Source organism: Trachymyrmex cornetzi, unplaced genomic scaffold (assembly GCF_001594075.2).
Source record: "Trachymyrmex cornetzi isolate Tcor2-1 unplaced genomic scaffold, Tcor1.1 scaffold270, whole genome shotgun sequence".
Taxonomy (NCBI): Eukaryota; Metazoa; Arthropoda; class Insecta; order Hymenoptera; family Formicidae; genus Trachymyrmex; species Trachymyrmex cornetzi.
This window is the reverse complement of record NW_017297377.1, coordinates 1,205,226-1,220,068: the sequence shown is the minus strand read 5'-3', so window position 1 is coordinate 1,220,068 and position 14,843 is coordinate 1,205,226. Positions and strand designations below refer to the sequence as shown.

General features: G+C 31.5%; 3 protein-coding genes across 4 annotated transcripts in view; 2 read left to right on the top strand and 1 right to left on the bottom strand.

The window, feature by feature from the left end:
• The first annotated feature begins 363 nt into the window (after window positions 1-363).
• On the top strand, window positions 364-8,915 carry LOC108761934 (calnexin). Of its 2 annotated transcripts, XM_018508721.1 has the most exons (11): window positions 364-796; window positions 862-939; window positions 1,757-1,946; window positions 2,020-2,032; window positions 3,605-3,842; window positions 3,983-4,278; window positions 4,374-5,033; window positions 5,107-5,247; window positions 8,081-8,200; window positions 8,437-8,604; window positions 8,728-8,915. In XM_018508721.1, the coding sequence occupies exons 2-11, from the start codon at window positions 864-866 to the stop codon at window positions 8,782-8,784; spliced, it is 1,959 nt and encodes a 652-aa protein (XP_018364223.1). In that variant the 5' UTR covers window positions 364-796; window positions 862-863; the 3' UTR covers window positions 8,785-8,915. The 2 variants fall into 2 exon arrangements, with proteins under 2 accessions (XP_018364223.1, XP_018364222.1); XM_018508720.1 differs by lacking the exons at window positions 364-796; window positions 862-939; window positions 1,757-1,946; window positions 2,020-2,032 and adding an exon at window positions 2,808-3,173.
• On the bottom strand, window positions 8,802-13,663 carry Mtmr6 (Myotubularin related protein 6). The gene is made up of 13 exons (XM_018508719.1): window positions 13,294-13,663; window positions 12,966-13,079; window positions 12,727-12,889; window positions 12,404-12,561; window positions 12,205-12,330; window positions 12,008-12,142; window positions 11,574-11,706; window positions 11,254-11,480; window positions 10,896-11,146; window positions 10,673-10,816; window positions 10,460-10,586; window positions 10,102-10,362; window positions 8,802-10,026 (listed from the first exon to the last, which is right to left on the bottom strand). The coding sequence occupies exons 1-13, from the start codon at window positions 13,315-13,317 to the stop codon at window positions 9,883-9,885; spliced, it is 2,007 nt and encodes a 668-aa protein (XP_018364221.1). The 5' UTR covers window positions 13,318-13,663; the 3' UTR covers window positions 8,802-9,882.
• Window positions 13,664-13,798: 135 nt separating this feature from the next.
• Window positions 13,799-14,843, top strand: part of ric8a (ric8 guanine nucleotide exchange factor A) — a 3,958-nt gene continuing 2,913 nt past the window's right edge. The window contains 2 exon segments of the mRNA XM_018508624.1: window positions 13,799-14,114; window positions 14,453-14,592. Of these exon segments, the coding sequence (XP_018364126.1) occupies window positions 14,022-14,114; window positions 14,453-14,592 (233 nt within the window). The 5' untranslated portion in view covers window positions 13,799-14,021.

Genomic DNA, 14,843 nt, shown 5'->3' with positions numbered 1-14,843 from the left:
CACTTTAAAGCCATTGTACACAAATCGACGTAAAGATGTATGTTTAATAAAAATATAGAAACGAATAAACCACGAAATCCTCAATATATTTTATTGTGGTATTTGATAAATTATACCCTAAGTATTTTATTAATTGAGATCTTTGACTTTTACATTCAGATTAAGTTAGTGTCGTATGTACAACAGCTTTAATGTGCACTGAGTGCGCACCAATTCTGCTAGTAAAAAACTATAAGTTATCCACTTTTTTTTCTGTACTTCACAAATGTCTCTTCGCGGTTTTTTTTTAAAGTCGCATGCATCAAGCATATTTCTGTCGCTAAAGAATTATAATTTTTCTAGTCTAACTATATTTGTATAATAACAAAAGGAACATTTGCAAAAGAATGAGGAATGAACAAAGTAACAAACGTTATGCAATTGGTGTAAATAAATTTGTAATTGCCTATAATGGATCGTCATCGCGTACGCGTTGTTCAAAACCTAACAATTAATACTGGAACGTCATTGGCCGCTGAACGACGGATGGTAACACTGAAAGGACTGCAAAAAATCATGCTTTGTCACGGAATGCCCGCCGTCGTACATTAAATATAAATTATTGCGCCGAGCTATAGCATGTGATTGTGTGTATGGATGTTATTTATTGCAATTAAAACCTCGTTGAATTAAATTGTCGAGAAGTGCGACGAAGAAGCAGGGAAAAACTTCTTTCGATAGTTTGCTATTCCGTGTATAATTTTTGCGTAATTGCAACACAGCGCGATACGGAAAGATATATCGAGCTTATCATTAGGTAATTATATAAATAGACGTCACATAGTACACAGTGGAGACTGCAAACGATTTTTCTTCTTACAGCAATGCCGATTGACTACGCTGCATTTGCGTACGCTGTCGCGGTGGCTGGTGGCGGGGTGCTAGGTTACGTGAAATCGAGTGAGTAGTTTGATTAATTGTTGTTGACAAAATTTGTTTGCTTTACTTTCAGGAGACACACAAACGTTGTTTCTATTTTTCTTGGTATTTAATAAATAACAAAGATAAAACGACACTTCTTAAGCAGAATGACACAAATCATGATAACGTCAAAATAACATTAAAATGAAACGTAAATGATAGAATAAATGACTTCTATGTCTGTTTCCAATGTAATTTAATTTTAATCTCATTTCAACTAACTCATTATTTTTTTTCTAATTCTAAGAATAAGTTGAACTGAAAGTAAAATTAATCTATATTGGTAGAAACTGGTATTATTCTATATCGGTAGAAACTGATATGATCTATATTGGTAGAAACTGGTATTAATCTATATTGGTAGAAACTGGTATGATCATTTTGGAAGTTGGAGTCATTTCTATTACAGTATAGATCATTTCAGCAAAATTACAGCAATATGCAATATTCTAATAATATTCCGATAATATAATCCGAAATGTTGCTGTAATCTTCTGTATAGGTTTGTGCTGTATAGATTTAATTGCTGTCATGATGATTTGTGTTGTACTTGAGTTATGTAGATTATATAATGTCAGCTCCGAAATGGAATAATCTATAATAGATTTGTTCTTTTTAGCTAAACTTTTTATACAGTTCCTTTCTTTTTCTCTCCACTGTTGAAGAAAAAAAGGAAAAAGATAAACTGTACAAGAAATTTATTAAAAAGAACAAGCCTTATGATTCTCGCTGATATCATTTGGTTTTCTCTGTGTGCTTGAAATGCTTTAAGTGATAATCTTATCAAATTTTCCAGGTTCCATTCCCTCGTTGGCCGCAGGTCTTCTTTTTGGATCAGTTCTAGGATATGGTGCTTACCAGACTTCCCAGGACCCAACCAATGTTGCAGTTTTCTTAGGCACTAGTACGGCTCTTGGAGGTCTAATGGGATATCGGTTTTACAACAGTGGAAAGATAATGCCAGCTGGAGTAATCGCTATATTAAGGTATTTAAATGCCATAATTGTATTTAAAACTATGCAAGTTACAAATTTGTATTAACGTTAGGATAATTTTCAGTGCCGTTATGGTCGTAAGGACAGTCACGAGATATTTCTCACCACCCTTGAAGACTGAATGAACGTTGCGTGTTTAAGATATCGCATTTATTAATTTTAGGTTTATGGTGCAAGAAGAGAGAGAAACAATGTAATCAAAGAATTTATAGGAATTAATATTTAATAAATTATATTATTTTCTTTGGCAGATTTAAAATTGTATTGTTTTTTATACAATTGTCAAACAATTTAATAACTTTTACGCCACGATGCATGAATACTTCTAGACATCTGACTTGTTATTTGGCCTTCATACGACAAAAGGTCTGTTTCCTGTGGCTGAACTAGTGTACACTTTTGGAACTTAAAGTGAGAAAGATTTTTGATATTTGTTCAAAGCGAGAAAGAGGGTTCTAGAACAGTAATGTAGGAAGAGAAAATGGACCAAAAGGCTGTTGTTCCAAGTTCCCTGTCAGTGCTGAAAATGTATGGTACACATAACGTAAACTAGATTTTCAGCGCTGGCAATGAAATTTGGAACACAGCCATTGTATCACGTCGCATCGAGCGTTGTTGCACTCGGTGTAGGTAAAACGGAAACGGACATATTATCGTAGATTTATTTGTATTTTTAAACTCGGAATCTTCGCTTTCTCTTTTTTCAATTTCTGACTATCTCATTTTGAGAGCAAAAATTTTGAAAGATTTCAAACAATTCTCGAACAATTAACATCCTCGTGTTGGACGATCAGTCGAAGAGCGACGCGTGGCGGTGTAGAAAGTGCAGTTGTGTAAAACGATTCGACCTACCTCACCTCGGGCCTAACATACATATGATAACATCAGATAACGTATTGCTAATGAAATCAGAAAATATTGCCGATCTATGTGAACATCGGTGCCATCGTTGCGTCCATTCTGTGGTTGGGTGTGCGCGTGGACGTGAGGGTCGTCGACGGTCGAGCGGTGCTAGGAATTCAATTAAAGTTACTATCAATTAACGTGATCTCACCGGCAACTTCCGGAAGCGCCGCTCATTTTCAGAACGCGACGCGAGTTGCCCTTACGTGGATAGATTAAATTATCGTTATTAAATAATTGAATAACACGTCCTCGCTGTTTACGCCGCGCCAATCGTCCGAGGATTCTCTGAATTAACTTTCTCTTGTATCACCGGTAAGACCAGCTTTTGTTACATTTTTCTAGCGTAAAAAAAAACTTGTGATTTACTATTTTGATATCACTGCAATACAGATTAATTTAACTAAAAAGTTTATGCAAAATTATTTATTACGCCGCGGTCAACAATGTCTGCAGGGGGGTGTATGGTGTATGATGCACGTTTGAGGTTAAGCTTCGCATGACTGGCTCATTCCGTCTCTCGGGTGCATCGATTTTAGGGATATAATTTCAATTGCTTTAAAAACTGTTTTAAAAAGTTGCTGTAAGAAATTGCTTTAATGTTTGTTTTTTATATGTTATATTTTGTGAATCTTTTAGTTTTTTTTGTTCATTAGATTTATTTTGTCATGTGTTTCAAGTCACCAGGCTTAAATGAATTAATTAGGCAAAGGTATCCTCTCATTTCATTTTTTTGTATATTTCAGGAATATGAAATGGCAAGAATTGTAGCGTGTCTTGTGTTAGTTTGCCTGAATGCATGTTGTATATTAAGTGCGGATGAAGACAGTGATGCCATACAGAAACCAACTTACAAAAGTCCGGAACCTTCCGGTTTTGCTCACCTAGCGGAGAACTTTGACAGTGAGGAGAGATTTAGGAATGTATGGATATTATCAGAGGCGAAGAAGGATGGTATTGACGAAGATATCGCTAAATACGATGGTTAATATTAAATTTTTGTACATCCTTTTGTTATATCCCTAGTAGCAGAATTATTGGTACAATATTGCCCAAATATTAGTTCAGTATGTCCCTAATAGTTAACCAATATGACCAATATTTACCTTTTTGTTATTTGTTAGGAATTTGGTCCATCGAAGAACCTAAGAAACATGGCGAGGATGGAGACTTAGGATTAGTGCTTAAAAGCAAAGCTAGACATGCTGCCGTTTCTACTGCATTAGTTAAGCCATTTTATTTTGAAGACAAGCCCTTAGTTGTACAATATGAAGTTAATTTCCAAGAGGGACAAGAATGTGGTGGTGCTTATCTTAAGTTGCTTACATTAGATGATAAATATGGAGACTTGAAACAGTTTCAAGATAAAACACCATATACCATAATGTTTGGGCCTGATAAATGTGGCAACGATCACAAGGTACGCAAGATGTGCGCTTTATTAATTTTGTCTTAATTTAAATGACTTAATATACAAAATATATTATGATTCATTTGATGTTTTTTTTTCTTCAGCTTCATTTTATATTTCGACATAAGAATCCTTTGAATGGTACAATCACAGAGAAACATTGTAAAAAATCAAAAGACAAAATGGAAGATTACTTCAAAGATAAAAACCCGCATTTGTATACTCTGATCGTACGGCCTGATAATATGTACGAAATCAAAGTAGATAATAAGCTTTTAAACTCCGGCTCATTATTAGACGATTTTACTCCTCCCGTGAATCCGCCTCTAGAAATAGAAGATCCTGATGATAAACAGCCTGAGGATTGGGACGATCGAGAAAAGATTCCTGATCCATTGGCAGAAAAGCCCGACGACTGGGACGAAGATGCTCCAGCACAGATAGTCGATGAGGAAGATATTATGCCAGAAGGATGGCTTGAAGACGAACCACCGATGATACCGAATCCGGATTCGGTTAAGCCCGATGATTGGGATGTCGAGATGGATGGTGAATGGGAACCTCCGGAAATACCAAATCCAAAATGCACGGATGTTCCTGGTTGCGGACCATATAAGCAGAAAATGATGAAGAATCCGCGATATAAAGGAAAATGGTTGGCGCCACTTGTTAACAATCCTAATTACAAGGGAAAATGGAAGCCTAGACTTATAGACAATCCTGATTACTTTAATGACAAATATCCGTTCAAGATGTTACCAATTGTATGTAATGAACAGAATATTTCTTGGTAAACTACATAAATTCTTGTATAATATATGCGAATGTGTTTTATAGAGTGCTATTGGTTTTGAGCTGTGGTCAATGTCTACCGACATATATTTCGACAATATAATTATAACAGATGATGAAAAAGTTGCGAAGAAATGGGCGGTTGATACATTCGACGTTCGACGGGTTAAAATTGCTGAGGAAAATGTAAGTACCCTTTCATCTGTAATCTAATGATATTTTTTCTTATCTCGTACGTATATCTAAAGATACTTTTCTTATACATATATCTCTGTGATCTAAAAATACTTTTTCTTAAACAAATATATAAAATGAGGCTCGAAAGAATCTATCAGTGAAAAATATAAAAAAGCCTATTAGAGCCTACATTGGCCGTTCGGATGCACAGAAAACTCTTTATTTTCGTGTGAATGTAACAAAACGAATAAAATAAACGTTTCGACCCTTCAATTTGGATCATCAATATAGAATATAAATATAAATTGCATAAGTAACGCAAATTCCAAGATGGTGATTTCCGACAATTTAGCTCATTCTTCTTTATCCAAATTAGCTATGTAATGAATAGCCAAATGATTATCAAAAATATTAACTTATACAAAACTAATATAAAACTTGCATAAAGTAAAACCAGAGTCATATACATTGCGTCAAAAAGTAGAACCACATCGCTCATCAAATTGTTAGATTTGCTATGTAGTCATTCAAAAGAAAAACGAAATCCGAAACAATTAGAGAATTAATAAAATCATTTATCTGAATTTTAATTTTGTTAACTCACATGTAAGGGTTTCTCGCGACTCGACGTAAAGGTCTTGTGGTGTCGGAGATGAAATGAGAGTCAAAATAATAAAATCACGTAGTTATTGAAATAAAAATAAAAATAAAAACAAAGGGAGAGAAACAACGTCACAGTTCCGTAAACAAATTCATATATAATGAGTCTAAAGAATACGTATCATTCTGTAAATTCAAACACTGTTTCTGTTGCTTTATATGGATCATTTCCGAAATCAATTTTCTATTAAGTACCCTTTTTTTTTTCCTTGTCTAATATCTTAACATTTTCCCAATAAAAATTATGCTAATGACTAATTCTGTGTTCTATTACTACGGAATGCTGTGTAGTGTTCCAATTTATATGATTTCTATGTTCATTTATGCGTGTCTTCAAACATCTACCTGTATGGCCCACATATGATGCTTCACAATCTCGACAATCAATTTTATATACAACGTCTATATGAGATAGCTTGGGACGAACGTCTTTACGATCCCTGATGAACCCCCTAAGATTATTAATCCCCTTATATGCCATATGTATTAAATCTTTTTAAAAAAATTTTTTGGTCTTTTCTGATAAAAATGGTATAAAGGGGATTGTAAAATTATTAAATTGCTTGTCACACACACACACAATTCGCGATATATTACTAGAGTAGTTTAAATTGCGTTTACTTAGTCCGGAAAAACAATTCGGCGCGCAGTTTGAAAAAGACTACAATATGGTAGTACATATATAGTATATATTAGTAATTCAAGATTGAATTACTTTATGTAAATTTTTATATTATTTTTGTATAAGTTAATATTTTTGATAATCATTTGGTTATTTATTACACAGCTAATTTGGCATTTGGATAAAGAAGAATGAGCTAAGTTGTTGGGAATCACCATCTTGGAATTTGTATAACTTATGTAATTTAGATTTATATTCTATGTTGATAAGGACCTAAATTGAAGGGTCGAAACGTTTATTTTATTTGTTTTGTCACATTCATATGAAAATAAAAAGTTTTCTATGCATCCGAACAGCCGATGTAAGCTCTAATGGGTTTTTATATATTTTTCACTGATACTTTTTCTTATACATCTCCTATAATAAATTTTTTTGTAAAAATACAACAAAAATACATAAAACATATTATATGAAGATAATATTGTATAAATATATAAATATATAAGGCTACGTTCCAAAACTTCCTCTCGGAGGAAAATTTTACTCGAAATATATAGTACACATAACACATATACTATAGTATATAGAGTAAAATCTTCCTCGAAGAGGAAGTTTTGAAACGTAGCCTAAGTATACAAATATGGGTCTATTTAGAAATCAATCAACTTGTCAAATTTGAAGTTTTACTTTTGAAAATAGACAATTAATTCTTTAGTATACAAATTATAATATGCAGGATTCTATGTGGGGTCGAATGATGAAGGCGATGAATTATAAGCCTGGATGGTGGGCATTGTATTTTTTGTATTGCGCGATACCAATTGTAGCTTACATCTGGTATCTGTGCAAACGAGCTTGTGAGGTATAATAGATATGAAATATAAAAATTGAACGAAATGTTTAAAGTATTTGCTTGGGAACAATATTGAAGTATATGTATAAATGCGCTAATAACGTATATAATGTAAATACTCTTTGTATAATACTTATATTAGATATTTTACCAAGTAATTACTCTTTGTATAATACTTATATTAGATATTTTACTAAGTAATATATATATATATAGTAAAATTAATTTTAAAATATAATCCTCACTGACTCCTTAATATTGAAAAAGCCTACTCGTTATTATTCAAGGATTAATAAGAGCTTTATTCCGATGCTAGTATTTGTATACTTTACGCATATGATAGATTTTGAAACATAATAGCATATGTATTATAATTATATTATGCATATTATTTAATTAGAACAAAAAGTAATAACAATAGGCCCAAAGATTAAATCTAGTGATGTGTAAGTGCCAATATGGGCCAACACAGGATATTGCTGTGATACGATTATCTTTTTTAATTCAATAGTTACCACTTTTGATTAATAAAGATTTGATCGTATCACACACCAATATCCTATGTTGGCCCATAGCATTTACACATCACTTTATTTAATTAGATTAAAAAGTTAATTTGTGAAATATAATTGTAATACATAAATTAGCATATAATTAAAAATTAGTGTATGCTTATAAGTATAGTATTTTATGATTATTTAATACAGTGGAGCACATGGAATCGGATCGCGAAATTTACTGCAGACCATCCATGGATGTGGGCAGTATATCTAGTACTAATTGCAATACCAGTAGTACTGTTAATGTATTTTTGCTGCTTTTCCGAGGTATAACATTTGGTTAAGCTAAAATAATTCAAACGTTCTTGTAAAGAAAATTGTTTATTTTTATAAATACAAAAATTTAGCAACCCTAAAGTAAATATGTGATGACATTGCTTTATAAGCAGAGTACAAGTCATTGTCCAGCACGTAATGCTATTTATTATTGTTGATATTGTTATATAAATGTAAGATACTTAAGTGAGATCAAAATGTAACTTATATTGTTTTCAATATCTTAGGACAAAACAGATTTTAAAGACGAAGAAGATGAAAAGTCACTTTTAGGGTTAGGCATCGACGAGACCATGGAAAATGAAAATTCTGAGCTTGAGCAAAAACCTATTATAGAAGAAATAAGAGATACAGAGATAGAGACTGGAATAGAGGAAGTAATAGAAAGTGATAAGGTAATAGATCTTTAAGCATTTTAAGAACTGTAATTCATTAAGTTTTTCGATATACACAATTTTTTTTTCTTATAAATGATAAATAATTCTCGGTTATGTAAAGCATACATATGATTATTGCAGGATACTCCACCGATTAGTGGCGAAGGACCACGACGAAGAAAACCAAATAAAGAATAGGAAGAAGAATAATTATAAAAAAATTTAATAAGAGTATTATCGCGTTAAGATATTTATATAATACTATCACATTCCACACATTACACTTGCCACTGTGGATAGTAGGTTACCAGTCACTAGTAAATTCAGTCACTGCAATGTGTGATGCGATATTTAATTACTCTTCTAAGAATATTGACATTTGATATCGTATATGAAATCTTATTAATATATTTGAGGAAACTGTTCTCGAATTATACATATGCTTTTGTGTACTGAGTGATGTATGATGTATCTGTAATCTTTGAAATTTACAATGGAGTATTATCTTTTAAAATGGACAATGCCTTAATAATATAGTATATACTTATGTTTTTAACTACAACATTTTTTAATGTTGTAGCATTAAAGGAGATAGCATAATTCATTCATATTTTAAATGTTACATATTTAATGTTACACTGGGACAAATCAATAAGAAATAGTAAAAAAGTCGAAGAGAATGTAATATACGTGAATGCAAGATATGTGTACAATTTATGTCCTGATGTAACTCAAACTATATTTTTCAACTACTATGGCAGAATCCATTTCGATTATAAGGCAAACAAATTATATACATTTATCCACAGAATGTGCAAAAGTCAGTTTGTGTTCCCGTAAGTTTTAATCTATATTTGCGTAATTTATGTATAATTTTTTTTTCTAATAATTATAAAGTATTGAAGTATAAGTTGAAGTAGTTTTAAAATCATTAACGTAAAACGTAACAGCATTTATCGAACGTAACAGCATTTATCGACCGTACCATAGTAGTTGATAGTCAATGATTTGTTATTAATTATTTGGTGTAATATTCACGAACTTTAAGGTGTTTATGAGTTATTTAAGTTAGAAATAAGTCCATATGTTATATATATTGTAATCAGGTACTACGTTGTTTGTATTGATCGATTATGCGAACGAAATAAAATTCAAAGAAATATAGAGAAAAACTAAATATATAAAATTGGAATAATACAATGCCTGATATATATGCTACGCTTCTTCATTTCGTTAAAAAAAAAACGTGCATACAAATATAGAGAAGAATAAGTCGGCATTATAAATAAAACACGTTTAAGGACTAGTGGCAGATATGCCGAAACTTTGATAGCACGATTTGCACGTGGGTACGGCACGTTGTGACAGATGTCCAGGTAATTTAGTGTGTACTGTCATACATCTTGTGCACAATACATCACCACAGGACCAACAATGATGCTGAAATAAAATAATCACTATAAAGTAAAAATAAAAAGGTTGTTTTAACTTACAAGGTACACTCGTCAATTGTACCTTTTTGTTAAAAGCATCGAATGTAGTAGAGCATCCACATTCTTCTATATTTCGCGACGATTTCCATTCTAAGGCAACTGTCTTTAATTCGTTTTCTAATTGATTCACTTTTAGTTTACCCCTCGTCTTTTCATCGTGATTTGCGGTATTCTCTATTATACTCTCTGACAAAGATTCCTTCGTGAATTTAGTGTCAAATTTATGCTTTCCCTTCTTTTGAGTGTTACTTGTATTTAAAAGTTGCCCCAAAGAATTTACTCGCTGTTGAAGAAAATTAAAATGTAGATATAAACGATAAACATTAATTTTTCGTTAAAATTTAATATCTATTTGTTTGATTAAACTGTGTGATACATACTTTTAATAGAAGCTTTACATGATCTTCTAAGGAACTTGTGTGATCGTAGATCGTCAAAATTAAGTCTTCACACGTTTCTCTAGGATGTATTCCATTTTCAAATCTAAAGTATAAGCCTCTCCAAAGACTGAAAGTAAAATAACACGGTTTACATTCAAGCTGTATTAACAATATTGAATATAAATCGTTGCACAAAAGTTACATGTTTATTACACGATAGATTGAGGTGCCAATTTAGGTTGAAGAATATCCACAGAGTCCTCGTTATTATAACGATTGCATCTGTAGATTGGGTTTATATATTCATTCATATTATTCGCTAAGTAGCCCCACAACGAATATGTTCGTTCGGATAATCTAAAATAATATTTTCACCATAATTTTTTTTTCATTTACATTTATCATGAAGAAAAAGATCGATATAAAGATGTAATACCTTAATACTTGTCTTTCTTTCTCCGAATTTCCGATGAATGTACCGTGTTGACAGCTATGTACATGATCATGTAACGTTAAAAGAAAATATTCATTGAATTGAAATTTATATGGATATTGCTGTAGCAGTTGGTATGTCGCATCTATAAACTGTGTAAATATTGGTGCGAGTTCTTTACCATCGCTACTGACATAGCCACAACGATCACTAAATTTATGACCAAATGATAGCCAATCCTTTTCTATTAAAGCCTGTAAAAAAATTTTTTTTAATCATATGAGAGAAATGGACTATATAATTTAATCGAATAATAATTATAAATGCAGAAATTTGAACAAATTGATATTAAATTATTTACTTGAAAACCTTGGATGGTTCTATAAAATGGATCTAATAGTAATGCAGCCAGAGAGCACACTTGCGCAGTGCGATCCCATCCATCGCTACAATGCACTACTACGCTCACGCCGTTCGAAACTGCCCGTGCAATGAACCAAGCGGTTTCCAGAATAGAGCGAATATGCTTTAACCAACCGCTACTTTCTAGGCCACTTAAGAATGCGCTCATGGAGGTTGATCTTTGTACTAAAAGTTCAAATATAGATGGAAATTTTTAACAATTGTAATGTGGGGAAACTGATGTTTTATACACAAACTCTGTAAAAATGTTATACTTACAGTCCAAAAGCTTATTTAAACTCGTTCTCATTACGTGAATGTTCTCTATCCCGAAAAAATGAAATTTGATATTGTCATAGAAATTTTCATTCTCATATCCTTTCCCTGCAGCTCTGTTAGCAAAGGCATTAATCTAATTGAACAGAATTAAGTTTTGTTTTTAATATCTTGTATCCTTAGAAAACTAGAAAATAATTTATTTTACATATTTATAACATTTGTCATCACTGAAATAATTAAACATCAATTTGTTTTTAAAATCAATTAAATAAAATATTATTATCTCTAAAAAAGCTTAAAATATTTATAACGGTATTTTCTGTTTCCAATTCTAAAGAATGACATATCAAAGAAGATATAAGGTAAAATAAAAGGAATAAAATTAGGTCTGATATTCAATTGAAAAAGGAATTATATTCCAATCATATACTTACCCGCGGCCTTGTATCGACAACATACATATACCGTGAATTAGGATTTGTACATAATATATTATGCATCATTTCTTCATCTTCAGGACATCGTGCACTAAATCCTGAAAGTGGTTGACTGCAGCGGCAAATGGCAGCCTAAAAGTTATTTTATTTGAAAAACTTTTATTTAAATGTTTAGTTTATCATTTTGATCAAACCTTGTTTGAATGCAAGTACGTTAAAACTGGTAGCCTCCCTCTGCTTCTAAACTTTGCACTGCCTAATAAAATGTTTTTAGTAGATGCACTGGGAACATATAAGTACCTAGGGTAAGTATCGCAAAGCTGAAAAAAAAATTGATAGTTTAATTAACGGCGTTGAAAATGCAAAATGATAATATAATGAATATTATTTTACCTCATAATTAGTATTTAAATATGAAAGTGACCACTCCTCGTTGGGAACACCTTGCCGCTGAAATTCACTTTGTACATTGAAGAAATTCCATCCTGCATGCTGAGGTAGCGTGTCTTTATTTTCTTGATAATTGAAGCAATATAAATCTTCTACACTAGCTGTAGTAAAATTAAACCAATAAAAAATTTTAATTTTTTATGTTAGGAATAATTATCTTAGAATATATTCTGTATATATTACATAATGTATAAACATAGCACTTTTCAAAAATTCTTAGAAAACATTTATATGCAAAATATGATACAAATGTAGTAGCTTGTTACCTGGGCAGGATAATTTTAATAATGTGAGATAAATCTCGTGGCAATCGCGTTCCTTTGGGATGACAAATGTGACAATGAAGAAATGTTTGCACTTAATATACAATGGTGATCCTGTGGTCGTCAACGGCTGTTTCTCTATATTAGAAATATGTGTATATAAAACCTGTAATTTAACATTTTATTACTTTCGATACAAACTCAACAATAATTTCTATTAAACTAATATATGACTAATTTACCCATATCTTTTTTTTACCGCTTCTTTCAACAAAGATGAGATGTGTCACTGTTAGGTAGAGTGTGCCGATGGAATGATTATTGCTATATTTGTCTAGCATTCTCACATTCTCTACCTGCAAAATATATATTTCTTTTTGAAGTCTAATATTACAATATATATGCGAATAAAAATAAGACGTTTTTTTTAACATTGCGATTTATTTTTGGTATAACTTAATACAAGAAAATGGAATCAATAAATAAATATGTCTAATATTTCTACCACTGTCAATTCGTTACTAATAAATTATAATACGATAAATATTGAATTAGAAGAGTTGTTCATACCTTGGGAACCTTTATCTGCTCCATTTTCGAAGTTTTAAAAAATTCCACGCAATCAAATAACTTTTATTTAGGCAATTATAATGATTAACACATGCGTGTATGTATCACCCGAGTTTCATGATAGCGGTGGATTAAAAAATAATCATTTATTCTAAGCATACGTGGACACTTGTCAGATATCTAGTTAATAAGCGAGGTTACGTGTATTACTCCCATTCCCTTTGAAAGTGACACTGACAGATCAGTCAGAACTCACAGATGGTGACAGATTGCAATATATGTGCAACAATGCCAGCAGTCAATATATTCCGTGTGGGCACACAATCAAGGTAAATATTTTTTTCAATGAGTTTCAGAACGCAGTCGTGAAAGAAACATCGCTAGAGAGAGAGAGAGAGGAGGGGGAGAGAGAGAGAGAGAGAGAGAGAGAGAGAGAGAGACTGCTACTTTCTCCCAAACTGTGTTTCGAAACCCATCAAAAGACGAGTTAACTCCACAGCGGACTGGACGCATGACGATGTAAATAGCGTGAGCATTTCTTGCTAACGCGTATTCCTTGCTCCGTCCAATGAGAGTTAAAAAAACGTTAAAAAAAGAATCAGCTGTCAAACTTCGTGGAGCTCCGATTGATTCGGGTGAATTTATTGTTACGTCTAATATTATGAAATAAAGTATGTAATATAATTTAAAAGGCGCTTACTATCGCTTGCTATTAAACTGAAGTTGACATGGATCAGGTTAACACGGAAGAGTTGATCTCGAAATTAATTTCCGGCACGTATGAAGAATTCTGTAAAAATATTGTTGTGTTTCTAGAGATTGTAAGTATACATTTTGAAATACTTCTTTATTTACTAAGAAACGTAATATATGTTTTTCTTGTCACAACTCTATGAAGCTTGCAATTTTAGAAAAAATTTTATTTTATTGATTCATTAATCTCAATTTATTTTATCTTAATTTGTTAATTTCATAATTTTATATCCTAAATTAATAAGCAAATCTGTCACCAAGTAATTCTTTAAATTCTAATTCGTTTATTATAAGAGAGTTTATATGTTTAAAAAATTCTCTTATATAGTCTCTTTTCTCTTCTTTTTATACATTTTCCTAGAAACTATTTAAACGATTTACATGTATTATACAACTAATGTTTTAGTATGATAAAAAGACGAATTTTGAAGAGTTGGATAGTACCTGTTTACGAGAGAAACTATGGAAGAGATTATTTTATTATCTAACAGATTACGTTCATGTAGACCAGCATCATCATTGTTTAGCTGCTTTGAGGATACTTAGGTAATTTACTTATGTTATATATATATATATATCTCTGTAATAATTGTAAAAGAATAATATTTCTCAATAATAAAAGATCAATAATAAAATCATTGAAAGTAATTAAATGTAATATAATTATACAAAATCATTAAAGAATAAAAAATTATTTATAATTTTTATTTTTATAATTAATATTCTGATACTACACACACACACACACACACACACACACACACACACACACACACACACACACACACACACACACA